We start from the raw sequence: 16968 nt of genomic DNA on the forward strand, positions 1-16968 counted from the left end.
ATACATTAGAATATTGTGGCTGTTAATGAATTGAAACTCGGTAGAGCGTGTTGGGAGGGACGCTGTAGGGGAGGGCTTCGAAATGGCTTGAACCACCTGGAGCACTTTACCGTGCACCTCAAGTGCGGTACACGACAGTTTTTGTATTCCGCGCCCACCGGAATGCATAGACCGCGGGGCCGGGAGCAGATCCGCGATCATGCATATCAGCGCAATTGCATAACCACGGGGCCACATTACAGAGTTTGCACTAGATTGCGCGGCAGTGAAATGTACACTGTCATGTAAGTGATGGTCGATGCTCTTTACTCTTCGCGTAATTTTTGCTCGTAAGTATTTCTCAGTAAAAGAATCAATTTAATTTCTTCTAATTGGAATGTGTTAAAGTATCAAGGAAGTGCACGTTGGCCAAGAGGATGGTGGAAACTTGCGAGGAAAATGGGAACCATCTCTCGGTTGGTAACTTATTGGAAGTGCGAAAGGACGGACAATCGTCGGCATGCGCGGCCAGGGAGCTCCAGAGCCACTTTACGCTACGCGTGTATGTACGCATGGGGCATTTTTATTGTCGTATTGCTGTTTCAAGCTGCGGTAAAGTCGGTGTTGCTCACTCCGAGAAAGCCAACGCGAATATTATACGTCAGACTATACATTACGTATCCATTGCAGCCTCATCTTTTGTAAATTCGTATCGACTGCATTGTTACGGAGCGACAGGGTACGAGGACGAAGGAGACGCTTCATAGGACGATGAAAACGCCCAGAATGTAGGTCTCTTCAAGCTTCTGCAATATTGCTTTACCCATCTTGTGTTTATCTGTAAGCACCGCGTAAATTTGCTCCTCTTCTGCCTCCTGATTCCCTCGCAGTATAGTTCTCTATAAAAGTGGAACAGTCTAGCTTCTGGGACTTAAAATGGGCGGTCAAGCTCCCTTGTACAGGAGTTGTTTAATGACACTGAACGAACGGCGTGCGGGCGCGTTTGCGGTAATTTTTTAGTTGGACTGATTTGATAACGCCTACAGAAATACCGTCGAGTGAGGTGGCTGGTTTCCAAGTTTTTCCCAGTTTTTAGCTGCCGGACCCACGTGTCGCATAGCCACAAACGTTTAGGCCTCTCAAACGCGCCTGCACACATTCCGGCATGTAAAACTTGCGTGTAACACAAGTTTTGTAAAGTCCACCTATCGACCGTAATCAAGACCAAGTGCGAAGGAAACGCAATAAACTGGCTCTCCCTATAAGTATGCTGGGTTGGTGTGAAACTCTACCTAATAATTGTGGTCGTTGAACATTGTATGTTGAACGCTACGCTGTAGTATACGTAGCTGCCATATTGCAAGTGGCAACGTAAGCCTGTCGCACATGAATACAGTATGAGCGCTACTGTTTTCATAATACCATTACGTATACTTTAATTTATGCGGACGAAAAATTGCAAAATCACTGAATCACCACTGAACACCAATCGCAAATTATAAACTCTTCCACTTTTGAGAAAAATAAAAAATATGTAAATGGAGACATGGCAATATCCCTCGAGCTGGACATCTTACCACTCAGATACCGATACTGAGAACAAAAAACATGAGTCATTGCTTGACGCCTAAGCCATTCGCTGTTACAGGCAGATTAACCGTGGCTCTGAATGGTGGGGCGGGGGGAAGAAGAGGTCAGATGTTTTTGTAAACTCTCTTGGGATCTGTGGCTTTATTATACTTTTTTTAATTTGGATGTGCTGCATGCCCGTCACAACCCGAGCAGGAGGGGACACATAAATGGGTCAGTAGTAGAAGGTACATAAAAATAGTTATTTACCTTGTTGAAAATTCAATGCACTACATTAGGTTCATAAAATAGTCAATATTATCAGAACACACAATATCGTTAGGCAAGTTGTTTGAGTGGAAGATAGCGAACGAAAAAAAGAAGTTTTTGTGAGCGTTAACCTGACCGGCTGGCGGATTGTTTTGGAATGATTTAGTCTCGATCGGTGCTTGTGAGAGTCTCGCAAGTAAACAGAACGTGCTATGTTGAAATGGCTAAGGTATATTTGATGAATGAATTTCAGTGGTTAAAATATTAATCTCCGCGAAAGTGGGTTAAGGTTTGCAATTGCGAGCAAACCTGAAGCATTAGAGTGCCTTTAGTAATCCGAGCATATAAATCTGACTGCTAAGTTTTGCATGCGGTATATGTTATTATTGAGATGTTTTTGATGTGGACCCCAGATTAAATGGACGCACTCTAAGCATGGCGTTATTAGTGTCTTGTAACAATGTAGTTTGACAGGTGGCGATGCAGTGCGTAATTTCCTTCTCAAGAACCACACCTTTCGCTCAGATTTCTGATGTAAGGCTAACTAACATACGTGGCTCGCAATTGTGGAGAAACTCGCAAAGTGAGTTACTGTGGTTTCGGTATTTTCGTGGTATGTTCACCCAGATATTTAATAACACAGTGCGTCAAAGCTGGTGAAGCACCGCCAGCAGCAGCAGAAACTGTGGCATGAAAGAACGGCACGAGGCCGTCCAGTACCACCTGACACTTGTCGTCTTCCCTCGGCGTAGAAGCCCCTTTTCGTTCTACGTAGCGCAGTGAAGGGGTGGTTGTGCGGAGTACATAAGCACCGGACGAGAGAATGGCTGCCGCTAAACCTGGTCGTAGTCGTTACCAGGAGGCGCTGCCACGCTCATTAGAAGACGTGACCCGATTGTTTTTATTGTCGTTACCTGAAAACGTACTCCTTTCTACGAAACCAACGTCGTTCTACGTTTCATCGCTGCACCATTTCTGCGGTCGTTGCTTCACCAGCTTTGACACACCGTGTAATACCGCATCGGCATGCGCGTGACTTGCAGTGTGCTTACTAACTCTTTTCCTTCGTTTTCTTTTCCATGACTTGAAGTATCTTCGTATGCGTTTCGACAACAAGGTCGGAATCACGGCGAGCATCGTCTATTTCGTCCTAAGCGTAAGAGCAATCAATTTAATTTTTTTTTCTTTTAAGCAGCTAAGCTCGGGTTGAAGTTTTACATTCGTTGTAAGGCGGGAGGGGTAGCAAATGAGGTCGCCGATGCTTGTGAAATCACTGCATGCAGACTCTGTCAAGATGCAGCAGTGCGGAAATCAGAAACCCATGTCATATTTTCAGCAAACACTTGGCGCCGTGGGAATCTATAGTGCTGCGATTGGATTGGCTACAAGTACGTACTAGTTGTTCATCATACCCTCTGATTTCTACTTAAACAAAAGCTTAAACTTCACACCTTTGCTAGCAATTGCTAAAGGTCTTTTCAATTAGCTAAGTGCACATATAGAGAGGCCTGCGTCAAAACACCCGCGGCACCTAAATTGAATACACAGTCTTCATCAATGCTTCGCTCTTAGTGTGTAACTCCAAAAACACAATTATATGATTTAAAAATAAATAAAAATCGTGTTTCTAAAGTTGGCTATATCATGCTAAATGGAAAAAGGACACAGCGGAAAAAAGACAGGAACACTGGAGGGCAAAACGCACATAGCGCTGGCTTACAACGGTTTCGCTGTGTGCGTGTCGCTCTGTCCTGTCCTTGTATGTTTTGCGCTGTGTACTTTTTCCAAAGAATCACCAACAAGCCCAAGCTTCAGCGCTAAGATGCATCATGCTCAAGCAGAGAAGTTTTCTTCATTTACCTGGAAACTGCCAGTCGGGGGGCCTCATCATACCATCTCAGGATTTGGTACCCCCTCGTATTTTTGAGGAACGTGAATAACGCGACAGAACGATAGACGAGCCCAATGAAGGAAGTTAGTGCTAGTGTTGTGTCTTTTTCTTTCTTTAATGGCCTGCGTTGCCAGGTTTCAAACTGTGGGAACGAAAATGCGTGTCAGGATATTCCCGTTTTATGCAGATACCACACCAGTCATTTCTGAAATGTGTTGTTCGTAAGGCACTGTTGATAGCCTTTCTGGTTGGTCGGTACTCATATTCTTTCTCTTGGTCGTTTGTGCTATCTCCTAGACCATATTATTGCCTGAAGTCTGAAGAACGAGCTAGCCCAACCTGGAACTCGCGAAAAGCGAGGGTAGAATACTGCATGTTCTTACTTCAATCCTTGTTGATATGAGACCTTCACCTTATTTTGCTTTTTTTTGTCAATGAGTGGTTGAAAGCGAGATATTACTTCAGCATTCTGTTTCCACAAGGAGGGCTGTGGTGAAAACCTGTTATCGCGGCTGACGGGCATGGTGCGTTGAAAATAAAAAAAAAGAATTTTAGTTTTCGCATGTTTTGTTATTATTAGTTTGAGCAAAATGAATTGCATTGTTATTGGGAGATGTCGGGTATTTTTCCAATTTTTCCAGATCTTACCATATCAATTGAAAACGCGTAAGTTGGTTTGTTAATTTAAGGCTAAATACAGATGTTTACGTGAGCGCTCAGAGTTCAATCGCGGCTGGTGCCTGTATGGGCAAATCAAAATTAGAGCATGTGTAAAATACTTTATCCTGTTATAATGTTCATCCAATAAAACGTCGAATCGGCGTACTGTACAAGTGCTGCATGGTCATAATTTCCAATTTTTTGTACTGTTTTCAGTGCTCTCGGTTCCGCTGTTGTATTCCAATATCGTAATTGGCCTCGCGGGAACAATTTACACAGCCCTGGTAAGTATGCATGGGATTTGAAACTGAAACGTAACAGTCTGTTTTCGCCTATGTGCAGTCTGTGCGTCTGGCTCGCCATCGCCTTATAGCAGCTTAACTTTGACAAGTGAAATTTAAGACACGCATACGCGAGCGTTGGTAGATGCAAACAATTCTCTTAACTTGGTTGGTCTGAATTATTGGGTTTCGATTCCCAGATAAATGTGCCTTTTGCATGAGGGTAGGAGATTGTACCATATTTCTTTTATGTTCTACACAACGAAGTCACACTTCATTCTCCTTATGTGTAGAGGAGAGTTTCATTTCATTTCATTTTATTTCCTTAAAGACCGCTTGCGGGGTATTTCATAACACTTGTTACTTCTTCCATGAAGGCAGATGAGGTAGCGACCACGGCGACGTGGTGGGGAAGGCCGTTCCAGTTTTCAGCTGTGCGATGAAAAAATGATGATGAGCAGGTGACAGTGCGTGCACTAGGGCGAGCAACATTTAGTGGGTGGCCTGCGTGCCGCGATATGGGTGAAGGTGGTAAAATGTAAGGTGCGTCGCGAAGCGAATTGCTGTAAAATGTATCTAATAATCATAAGCTCGCGATACGGCGACGGTGCGCAAGTCTGTCCAAACCAGACACTCTACTTTTAATGGTGATACGCTGATATCATTTTAGTAAGACGAGTGAATGTATCTTACTGCGCGATTCCGTATGGATTCTAATGCGTCGCTGAGGTAAATCTGGTGAGGATGCCATATGGGTGAGGTGTATTCGAGTTTTAGTCTAACCATGCAGTGTTTTATATGCTAGTAATTTTACCTATTGAGGAGCATTGCGGAGGTTGCGTTTCAGAAATCCCAAGTTGTTAGCACAAGATACGATGGTGGTTACATGCGAGCACCAGTTGAAATCATGCGTGATCGTAACACCTAGGTACTTAATTGAGTTTACAGTCTGGATTGGGATGTCATTAATTGTGTAGAGAAGGTCATGCCGATGACGGCTGCGGGAAATTGAAATAGATTTACATTTATTTGTGTTTAGGACCATTAACCAGTGATCACACCAGACTGTAACGTTGTTCAGGTCATTTTGGAGATAAATGCAGTCATTACTGTCAGTGGTATTTCGAAATGCAACACAGTCATCAGCAAAAATACGAATCTGAGAGGAAACATGCAATGGAAGATCGTTAATGTATATTAGGAACAAGAGGGGACCAAAAGCGGAACGTTGGGGTACGCCTTATGTTACGGGAAGAAATTCTGAGGTAGTATTGTTAACAATGACGGTCTGTGATCGGTTACTAATAATTTTTTTTTATCTATGCTAGGACATTTGGGTGAAAGTTCAAGCGAGAAAGTTTTATTAATAAGCGTTGATCTTCTACTTTATCACACGCCTTTAAAGTTAAATTCGTTGTCCCCTTCCTCGTGGCTCACGGTGCTTCACGTGGTCATTGTCCCCGTCCGATGACATATTGCACTAAGGGAGTCGGACTCACAAATATCTAGATTTATTTAAAAAAAGAAAAACATGTCAGATACATTGCTTACTTGCGGCCCATTATTAGTTCGCTCGCACCCATCACTTATTTCTACACACTCGTTTGATTTCCATTGGGAATTGGGGTGGTACAATTATTTTAACTCTTGCTGAAATTTTACCAATCAGCTCTTATACGTGGCATGCCTTTTCTTAAGTAGGCGACACCACGAGCAATCCACACTATGGACGCAATTTTTTCCAGTGTAACAAACAGCCCAACACTGAAAGGAATTCCACATGGCTGTGGTGATTGGAATTCACACATCTCGGTGCACCTGACCTGGCGCCAAAGTATGCTCAGTGAGCACAAAAATAGCTCTACGAGCAACTAATGCCTGAGATGCCGCAGAATTCTTATTTGCGCGCAACGTTGCCGCCAGGGCTCTTGTTACACACATATGCTTGCTCGACTACGTCAACTGTTTATGTATCCCCCACATCGCTACAAGATTGCCCCCCCCCCCCCTACTTATGTTTGTGTTAGACGCCAGAGCGTACCCATATGCTTGCGCGCGACGTACGCGTGGTGAAGCGGCTGTTTGGCCTCCCGTTAGATATGTTTGTCTATAATCTGTCCAGATATCCTATGCACGGCAACAGAATTTTGTCATCCCCGGCAATCTCTGTCTCAAAGATTACTTCGTGGGCGAGTAGGTGTTTACTGCAAGATTTTCGAGCTCGAAAATTCAGAAGAGAAAAATTGAGTGGAAGAAAAACCAGTGTAACGCTTGTCTTTCTGTTTCCCCCTCTTTTCTTTCGGTCTCTCTCTCGCTCTCTTTTTGTCCCATTTTAACGTATGTCTTTCTGTTTGCTTTCTGTTGACTTTCTGTTTATCATCATCATCCATCAAAGTACTTTCACTCTCCTTCCCTCTTCCCCAGTGCAGAGTAGCAGACTAGAGCGCGCTAGCTCAGGTCGACCTCTCTGTCTTTCCTGTGAATAAATTCTATTCTATTCTATTTCTGTTTGCTCTTTCCTTTCATTAGTTCTTTTTTCCCTTTTCTGAATTTTCACGCTACAAAATCATGTCACTCTCTCAAAGACCAGTACACTTGAAAGAAAAGGAATGACTTGCCGTTGGCTGCGAAAGAAAAAGAAAACCCTGCGCGTAGGTAATGCACGTGTCCCTTGGGTTTTAACGCAGGTGCATTAGGTGCGTGTAAAGTCCTTTATGGCAATGAACTTAACTAGAGGGTTTATCTAATATTTAGGCGACATAAGGAACTACGACCTTCTGTCAAAACATACGTTGAATGAAGCTGTGCAGTCAGTTGTCGTTAAATACGTAGTATACACCACATAGGATGATCCTGAGAACTTGAGGAAAGAATTCGCTCCAATAAATGGCGACATGAGAACAAAAAGGAAAAAACAAACGCAAGTATTCAATTTTGTTATTAGCTGATGCTTCCGCATGCGCTACAAATTATTGAATGGTACTGTGTGAAGCAATATCAGCTCATTTAGGCAATCTAGTGCGCGAAGACTGCCACAGCCACGGCTGTCGTAAAGGTTTCAGTGATAAATTATGATTTGTGTACTTCAGCGCATGAATATTCAGGACAACGGGTAATAAGAGCTCCCTGCAAATGAAATCGCATGAATTTCGTAAAGCTCTCCGTTGATCTTCTAACCCTGCATGCATCCGACATTTATTTAACGCAGAATATGTGTGCTGCGTAAGTAAACTGTGTACTGTACCTTTAAACGTCTTACGAGTAATAATCATTTGAAACGCATTTCTCTCATCACTTGAGCTTGTGGAGAAAGTTTCTTGTTGAAATATTTGCTGTCAGAATTTTCCTTGGTTAAGGATATACTATTCTCGCGTACCTTCTTTTACTGCCACATAATATAGAACAATGACAATATCACGGGAGGTTAACTGCATGCACTTTAGTGAAGATACAATTTTAGCGTAAAGGGCAGTGCTGTCAATGACATAAGCAAAAAAAGTTGAGAAACCTAGTAAAGGTAAATGGTGGTGGTATATTTATTACCTTTCGGTGCGTTTACTTTCCATTTAGGGTGGACTTCGTGGCGTTGTCTGGGCGGACTGCGTACAAGCACTCGTTATGTTCATAGCGCCGTTGACGATTATTGCGAAGGTCCTTTACGACTCTGGCCGCGTGGATCCACCGCTGAGACCCATGCGTGATCTCAATGTTACAGAGTACATGTTCAGGTGAGATATGTGTTGAACGCTAAGAGTGTTTGACAAATCACTAGAATGTGAAAATAGTTGCACCTTTGGATCGCCAATAGGAAAGTTTTCTTTTTTTTGTACATGTGACAAGTGGGCTTGCCCAAAGTGACTTTCAATGTGCCAGTTCATTTCATTCAATGAAATCGCCAAATGTTTATTCTGAATGAGTGCTTCTTTTTTGCTCACGTATCTTTTAATAACTCAATATGCAGTATTTGATGTCGGAGGGCGTCAGATCAATTGAGTTAACACTTAGAGAAATTTGTGTATAAGCAGAAATTAATTTCAGTCATATATGACTATTCAAGCATCGACCTAAAGCAACATTTGAGTGGTCATACGAGGGCGGACCAGAAAGTTCTTGCGCCTATTTTTCATTAGCCATAATAAGGTATATACAGATAGTACCAAGTATACGTACTATTCTACGTACTTTACATTATTTTTCCGCATGGTCCTCTAACCGGTTCAGACGTTTCTCCCATCGCAGCACTAAATTCTAGACGCCCTGTCGTGAAGGTCCTTTTGCGAACGGACAACACCACCACCTAACATTTCTCAAAGCGAGACACCTTTACCCACACGTGGGCTGCATTTCCCTGTGGATTTCGGTGGGCGTTTGTTTCTTGCTCCATGGAAAACGAATCACAATTTGTTGCTCGTACGCCGTGGACGTGTAAAGTACAACCGCCATCTTAAACAACTGACAACAGTGCCGTGTCGTGGAGCTACAGCCAGATAATGCCGGGCCGGTCCAAAAACGGTCCACCGCTGGGAATTGTTACGTTGACTTCGCGTTTACAGCCGTAATTTGGCTAAAAAAACAGGTGCAAGGACATTGCAGTCGCCCTTGTATATGACCAATCCAGTAATGCATTCGCAAAATGTTAATGAAAAATTCAAGATGTTTGCAATTTGTAACTATAATCCTATAAGCGAAATTTTCAAATTATCTAACCATAAATCGTCACAAGTGACAATCAGGATTTGTGTTACTAATGTTGTAGCCCAATATAGGGAACTGTTGTGTTGCGAACCATGAATAGTGAATGAAGTATATGAGTCGTCAAAAATTGAAGTAGATCATTTGCGCATAGCAGATAAGTATAGGTGAGTTTGCTACACGACCTCCTAATGTTTTGAAATGTCACTTGCTGGGCGAATAACGGTGCCATGAATGCGTACGTACGCACACAGCGTAACACATGCAATTACAGGATGAAGTGTGGGGTTATTATACTTTATTTTTAGCGCATATCGTAGAAGTGCTGAAGAGCCGCAAAATCAGTCATTTCAATGTATTTTATCTTTATATCATTAAAAAACGCTTGTGAAGAACGCACTTCTCTCAGGAAAAGATCCCATACTAAAACTGTAGTAGAAAGTGTTTAGGATTCATACTGTGGCCACGGTAATAGTGATATTTATCTTATTAGGCTAATTTCTCTGTAATTAGCAAAATGCGTAGCATTAGTGGCATTCTCACATGGCTGCCTACAGTGTCTCATGAATAGTAGGGCTCTTTCTTCTTTTCATGCGAAGATGTTGCAAAATCAACGCTTTATCAGTAACGGCCAACAATGTTCTTACTGTTCGCTTAATCAGTGAGCATGCCTATTGCAAATTTACATTAATAGAATGTTAGTCTATGCTAGTGTTACGGCGAGCGAGTTGAAAATTTTGTTTAATTACATCTTATGGCTGGATAATGTCCAAAATATGGAAGCAGCTCATAAAGCGCTGAAGGTAGTCTTTTCTGATCAATGAATTTTTCGTAGAAATGAGATAAATTGATCTGCGAACGCAACAAACACCAATATATCTCGGCCAACCATTGTCCCATGACATTGTTCGCTCATAAAGAAAGCTACTTGGCACGAGCTATTTGTTCCATATCTATCCTTAGGAATGTGGCACCTATACGGAAGTACACAAAAACAGCATTTATAAGGCGGGAACGTGAACGGGAAGAAGTTAAGAGTTCTGACTGTTTATGAGCTTAAAATCTGCACTTTCCTCATGATGTACCCAGCTGGGATACCGTATCAAATCAAATGTCCGCGCCAGAAAGCCAGAAATGCGAGTGGCTTACAAATTTGACTATTTCTTTTTTCACGTTACTACTTTAACATAGCACGAAATAACATGACCTTAATGTGGCAGTTTATCTACTTCATTAAAGTTATATATTTAATTCCCCAGATCAAACTTGGATATGACGCTCGACGAAAACATATGGAGTTGCTTCATCGGTGGCCTGCCGTACATTTTTGTGCGGGTAGGATTGGACCAAATGGTTGTGCAGAGATTTATGGCAGCGAGAACTGTACAAGATGCCAAAAGGTACCTGCTTTTCTTTCCTTATTTATTTTGCGAAAAGAGGTTATTCCCCAGAGCCTCGCGCAGAAAATAAAATATTTTGTATCTTTCCAGGATCGCGATCGTCAGTTCGGTGTTCGTGGTCTTTTTTTTCTTCCTAGTTGGAGTTGCTGGTGGGACAATAATTTATTGGTACAGAGACTGTGACCCACTCCTGTCTGGCGCTATCAAGAGCTATGATCAGGTAACTCTGGTTAATGAAGGGGATACCTCTTGGAGGGTGGACACTAAACAAGGAAAACTCTAGGATAGCGGAAAGCTGCTATAATAAATATTCTACCAAGAATAAACAAGAAAACGCTGCGCTGAACATAATTTCTAATATAGAATGATTATGGCTGTCTCCCTTACGTAATTCAGCTGCTTCATCAACAAAGATATGGATTCAGTAAATAGAATCAAGTAGTAAATATGCCCTAACTAAGATAAAGAAAGTAGAAGAAACCTTCTCCCATATCTCTAAATATAACGACAGAGAAATATTTTGCAAAGATGTCAGTGTAAGCGAGCCATGAGCAATTTTACTTCTTTGCGAGCGCCTATCATAACCCAACAATGCGAAACAAAGAGCTTAGACGTATAACATTAGTGGGGACTGCGTTTAAGTATACACCAAGTTCATGACATTTGGATATTCACGGCTGCAAACTATAGAGACTGCGGCGTTTTCTTTATTAGCTATGCTGTGGCGTGTGGTGTGTTATATCATTATGAGTGGTCGTTGCCGTTCTTCAGAATCACCATACGGCTCTGTGTATTGACATAGCATAAATTGAAAGTGCTCTGCCTTTCAGGTTGTGCCTTACTACCTAAAAGAAAGTCTTTCGGAGGTCACAGCACTGCGGGGGCTATTTCTCGCAGGCCTCCTAGGCGCTACAACAAGGTGAGCGGGTCGACTGAAATTCTGCAGTCTTGAAATCGGGAGTGTTTTAAGAATAATAAACTATGCTTGTTATTACCAGCAACATCTTACTATTTAGACTATCTTCTCTACACACTATATTCTGTTTTTGCTATTTTAATTGCAGCCTAATGCAGAATTGACGTGAGAATAATTAGCATTACTTAATGGGGTGGCAGGGCCCAAATGTTTTCGAGCACCTAGTCCGCCTCGAAGGACAGCGCAATGATTTCATGCTCCAAGTAAGAGGAAATGTGTTACCTTACCAGTGTGCATGCACGAGTTTGAGAGAAAGGTAGATACAAAAGCAGACGAGGGACAAGAGGATTAACCAAAGGACATCTCGTGTTGGCTGCCTTGTACTGTTGGCTGCCTTGTACCTTGTACACCACATTGTGCGACAAACTGTTTCTTTGCACTGTGTGGGGTTCTCTGCCTCAGTGTGGACATTGACATTGTTCGTGACTATGTTGCATCTTCACAGGCTGTGTGCCAGCCCTATACAGGCGGTTACATTTTCTTCGTTCTTCGCGAGTATTAAGTATTATCATAGGAGCTGGTGGCTTAAATACGTAGCAAGCTTGTTGACATTATGCTCTCTTTTGTGTGCTATCGGCACACGGGAAATTAATTAGCGCGATGTGGTCAAAATTGAACAAAAGCGCCAACATCCAGGCCCCCATGAAACCATCTCCCCTAGTATTGCTGTTGTTTCACGATGTTAGCAGCCACGAATAAGTAAATATGAATCTTTTGTTTTAGGCATCTCGAAGAGCTGCTGTAGATTTTTTGTAACTGCCGAGGGAACTATGTGCAGCACGTTCCGCGCTGTCCCATTCAGAAAATCTCTGAATGGTGGCTCTCAAGTCCTCCTATGTCATGGTATGCGTCCTCTCTAAAAAAGAACGCGTCAAAGAAATACGGAAGCGTCATATGTTTAACAGAAACAATGGAGGGCTCCCGTAGTGAGAAAAAGAGCAATAAACAACAAGGTACGTGGTTTGAGTAACTCATGTCCCAAATCCCTCGTTACCAACACATAAGTATTGATCTTTGTTGCAGCACGGTTTCATCAGTTGTCAATTCTCATGCGGCCACATTTTTCATCGACGTTATTGCACCGTACTACATTTTATCGGAGGGGAAGGCCTTGATTGTAATGCGGCTGCTTGGTACGTGGAACTTTTCTTCACTTCTTGCGAATGGCCTCTTTTCATGAAAGGCTATGAATATGTTGACCTTTATATGGATAACGGAAGAAAGCTAGGGATGGAGAAAAGACTGGGATGATCGTTTCTCAGCATTATTGGCATTTCTCGGCCAGTAATAGAACGTAGACATTTATTGAAAAACGAATAAGGCAATGATAAGCATGATGCTTTGAAGGAAACACACAGCTACTTCCGCAGTTGGATTGGTAGTGCCCATTTTCTTTTTGTATTCAGCTTCATCTTTAAAGCTGCACTGCGGAAACACTGTATCCGAAAGATGACTTTAGTTTCTGTTCTAAAACACTACTGTTGGTTTATCGGTGAAATTCAGCACCCTGAAACTACACAGTTCTCTAGTCTCTTTCAATGTTGCTCACTAATGCAAGTTCTTTCATTTCAGCGTTTGCCAGCGGTACGATCATGACACTTTTTGCAATCGCAGTGCCCTCTATTGGTACCGCGACTCGGGTGCGCCATCTTTACTTTATCTTTTTCTTTAGCCTCGTGTGTTTTGACGCGTGAGGGCGCTTCGTCCAGTCTTATGTCTGTTTTTTGGTCCACAGCTGTTCTTAAACTTCTATGCCTCCGCTTCGGGACCATTCGCAGCGCTTGTCATTCTGGCTGTCTCGAGTCCATGGGTCAATGCGAAGGTTCGTGGCTTTTCTATACGTAAATGAATTTTGTTTCTGTACATTATTTCTCTATTACTAATCCAGAATTTTAGCTGCACACATAAATGTGTAACGGAAGTGTTAACCACAAAGCAAGTACTTGCAGCGAGCGTGCACTTCAAGGCACATTTGGAGGCTCCTCATCGCTGCAGTGTTTTTGAAATGTACAATGAATTTTCCGTTTTCTTTTGCGGACGATTACAATGTGTACTCCTAAAGCTTTTCAATATTTGTCACGGGTGTTTCGCGAGAGGGAACAGAACAAAATGCGTTCGATATTTACTGATAGCTCGGATGTCGAGTATTGCAGTATTGAATATTGCAAGGCAATGCTGAAAGATTTGTGACGCCTGAAAATTTGAAGCCAGGAATTACTGCTTTTGTGACTTTTCTATTTGCTGTTGCTGTGTTTTAGTGTAAAGTACCTAATTTTTTTTTTGTTTCTGGGCACTTATATAGAGCCTAAAGGCCGGCTATTAGGGTGTAAGGGCTGTTAGAGAGAAATCTGGTCATTCTTTTAATATTGAAACATCAAGTATTATGTGCCATTTGTGCTCTGCTCTGTGATGAGGTAGGCACTATTTTAAGGTAAATGCGTATGCGGTTAAGGTGTACAGAGTCGTCCACTTTAAGCGGATATGGCTGCTTACTGTTCAAGAAATCATACCAGCTTTGATTTGGCCTGAAATCTAGAAGAGTGACACTAATTTATTACTACGTATGCGAATTACTCTGAATAAAAGCCTCTTTATTTCACGAAGTATACGATATATCGATGTTAAACTGGCTAGAATACTAACGAAGGGTTTCCGCTGAAAGGACACGAACGTGCACATTACGGTGCGCTTAATTGAAGTTACGCTTCACACGCTTCACTGTATATGGGGCCCTCTCGCCTCGCAGGGTGCCGCCTGGGCGAGCGTGGTCGTTTGTGGGCTCCAGCTGTGGCACGCGGTTGGCAGGAGCTTGTCCAGTGTGGTGAAGCCGCCCGTGTTTCCTGGAACGCTCGACAGGTGCCCGGGACCAGAAAACGTGACCGCCGAAATAGCGAGGAATCTGTACACTACGGACGCACACAGGTTCGAGGCCTTTGGCATCGATGGCATGATTGAGATGCTACATACGTTTCTGTCAGAACGTGCTTTATTTTCTTCACCCAAGTCGCGGTACAACGAACACGGAACATAAAGATGCACCTCGCTTTTCCTTCTTACCAGCTGCTAACCGTGTTACACACTGGCGACTGTTATAGGGCTGGGTACGGGAAAATTATGAAGCTTTATTAGTCGTGTATATCTATATAGTCAGGCTGACTCACTGACAAACTGCCTGACTATTTGCGCGTGTCTGACAGTCAGTCACCCGTAATACAAAGGCAGTATACAACACGCAGAAATTTTCTTTATAGATTGCAATGTGTTGTGTTGCGGTCACGTAGGTTTTCAGCAATTTTCAAAGCAGTTTTGAAGCATGATGGTGTACTCTTATTTTTCCTGCCGTTTACAGCTCCTACGTCTTCCCGCTGTATCGCCTTTCCTTCTTTTGGAGTTCCTTTTTCGGTTCCCTGCTGACGATACTGCTTGCCATGGTGTTGAGCTTCGCAACAGGTACGCATTTAATACATTTTGGCGCACAAATCGCTTAGATTACTGAATAGGACGAATCGCGATAGCTGTGCTGCGTTTATTGTGCAATAGTCCTTGGTCAAATAAGGTATACAATGCAGACAAAGTAGAAGTACACCGGCCGCGCGCTCTCCTACGCATCGTATGCCATGATATTGCAATACTATAGAAGTAAGCGTCATCGTAAGTGCTCATGCATACAAGTGTACGTTTCTGACCGTGTGGCGGAATGTATCGCTCAATACCATATATTTTGTTAGCAGGTTTCAAGGGATGATAACGAATAGGGCGCATCTGTTCGTTGTCATGTGTAAAGGCTTGTTGTGAATGCTTCAGTCACTCTCCTTCCTTGGAGAAAAAAATTATAGATTTATGATGTGCGCAACAAGTGACTGAAATTATTACGCGCAAGTTCTTGCTGCGTGATATCTTTTGCCATGATATCTATCACATTATTTTTTCGAAAATTTGGAGTTTCATATTTGTTGATTCAATGCTTAAAAACAATTGCGCTCCCGTATTGTATAAAAATGTCTAACCTTGCTCACTGTACAATCGCCGCAGTGCTTTGACATCTTTTACCTTTTCGTCATAAATGCGCTACTGAGATATTTGAAGCCTGTCAAAATAAGTTTACGCAATTCCTGGTCACCTGGTACATACATTTCTACGTACGTGACCTTTATAATTTTATGCTGTTTCAAGTGTGTTGCTTTGTTTTGTCTAACTTTTGCAATCGCGTTGTCACTCAAAATCTTGATCGTCTTTGTTTTTATTCATAATATACTTCACCGCTTTAATATTTGTTCTAACAAATAACCAGAGGTCGCGGTTCATTCTTTGAATTTGGGAACTCTGTCAACGTGTCATTTTTATTTAACGAATGGTATATGAATGAGTAATATACAGAAAGCTCTGAAATTTTCCTATTTCATATTTCTTTCGATATCTCAAGGTGGAAGGCAGAAGGCCAGAAACAAGCTACGCTTCACCAGCCCTGTATTTATAGACACCTGGAAAAGATTCAAGTTCATCAGTCAAAAATTTGACGTAAGTGGCGACTTTGCGAATCTTCTTTTCGCAACCAATTAGCCCAAACCAGTAGCCTTGTTGTCGTGTAGCTTTAGTTAGGCGAGTGATATAAGATGACGATGCACCGTCATTTTGAATCTTGTGTCTACTTATTTAAGTATTCTCGTTTTATATCTGCAGTTAAAGTGTGGTGAGGACGCAGACAACAAATGCATTGATCGCTCTCTTGCATGAATACGCAGGACATTATTTTCACATAGTATTGATGGTAAATACCACAGTAGCAAAGGTTCCAGAGTAAGCGCGGGTGCCCGGGTGTCTTCGAGAAAGTGCTACCGAATTCGCGTCGCGCATACAACAATATTACACAAGGTGCGAAGACAGCAGGCAACGGATAGAAACACGGATAACATTCTAGACACTTCCGATACATGCAAGCACTTCCTGCGCTGAGCGAGAACGTTTAACATTTATTAGCCGGTGAAAAGCCGTCTCTCCAGAACGATAAACAAGCGCGCATATCAGTATTTTAGATTATGTTGCATTCGGCCCTGCACAAGTCTAGCGTTCTCGTTCTCGTAATAACCAACGTTTCCCGTTGGTAAAACTTTGCACACCGTTCATCACCATTAGGTGTTATAACTCGGCTGCTGTAAAAGTATTCTTCCACAGCTCTTCTTGGCTAGGTGACATACTCCAATCTGACACTTTTTGAAGTGTTAAGGAATCAAACCTTATCTCAGCTTCCAT

At 42.4% G+C, this 16968-nt stretch overlaps 1 protein-coding gene across 1 annotated transcript in view; it reads left to right on the forward strand.

Annotated features, from left to right (window-relative positions):
- Window positions 1–16968, forward strand: part of LOC135895980 (putative sodium-dependent multivitamin transporter) — an 86132-nt gene that overhangs the window by 63572 nt on the left and 5592 nt on the right. Inside the window, exons 5-17 of the mRNA XM_070523618.1 lie at window positions 2909–2974; window positions 3155–3206; window positions 4586–4653; window positions 8221–8378; window positions 10602–10742; window positions 10833–10962; window positions 11573–11661; window positions 12742–12851; window positions 13291–13358; window positions 13454–13540; window positions 14465–14640; window positions 15068–15168; window positions 16142–16236. Coding sequence (XP_070379719.1) covers window positions 2909–2974; window positions 3155–3206; window positions 4586–4653; window positions 8221–8378; window positions 10602–10742; window positions 10833–10962; window positions 11573–11661; window positions 12742–12851; window positions 13291–13358; window positions 13454–13540; window positions 14465–14640; window positions 15068–15168; window positions 16142–16236 — 1341 coding nt within the window. The remainder of the gene's footprint in view (window positions 1–2908; window positions 2975–3154; window positions 3207–4585; window positions 4654–8220; window positions 8379–10601; window positions 10743–10832; window positions 10963–11572; window positions 11662–12741; window positions 12852–13290; window positions 13359–13453; window positions 13541–14464; window positions 14641–15067; window positions 15169–16141; window positions 16237–16968) is intronic.

Source organism: Dermacentor albipictus, chromosome 8, assembly GCF_038994185.2.
Source record: "Dermacentor albipictus isolate Rhodes 1998 colony chromosome 8, USDA_Dalb.pri_finalv2, whole genome shotgun sequence".
Classification (NCBI taxonomy): Eukaryota; Metazoa; Arthropoda; class Arachnida; order Ixodida; family Ixodidae; genus Dermacentor; species Dermacentor albipictus.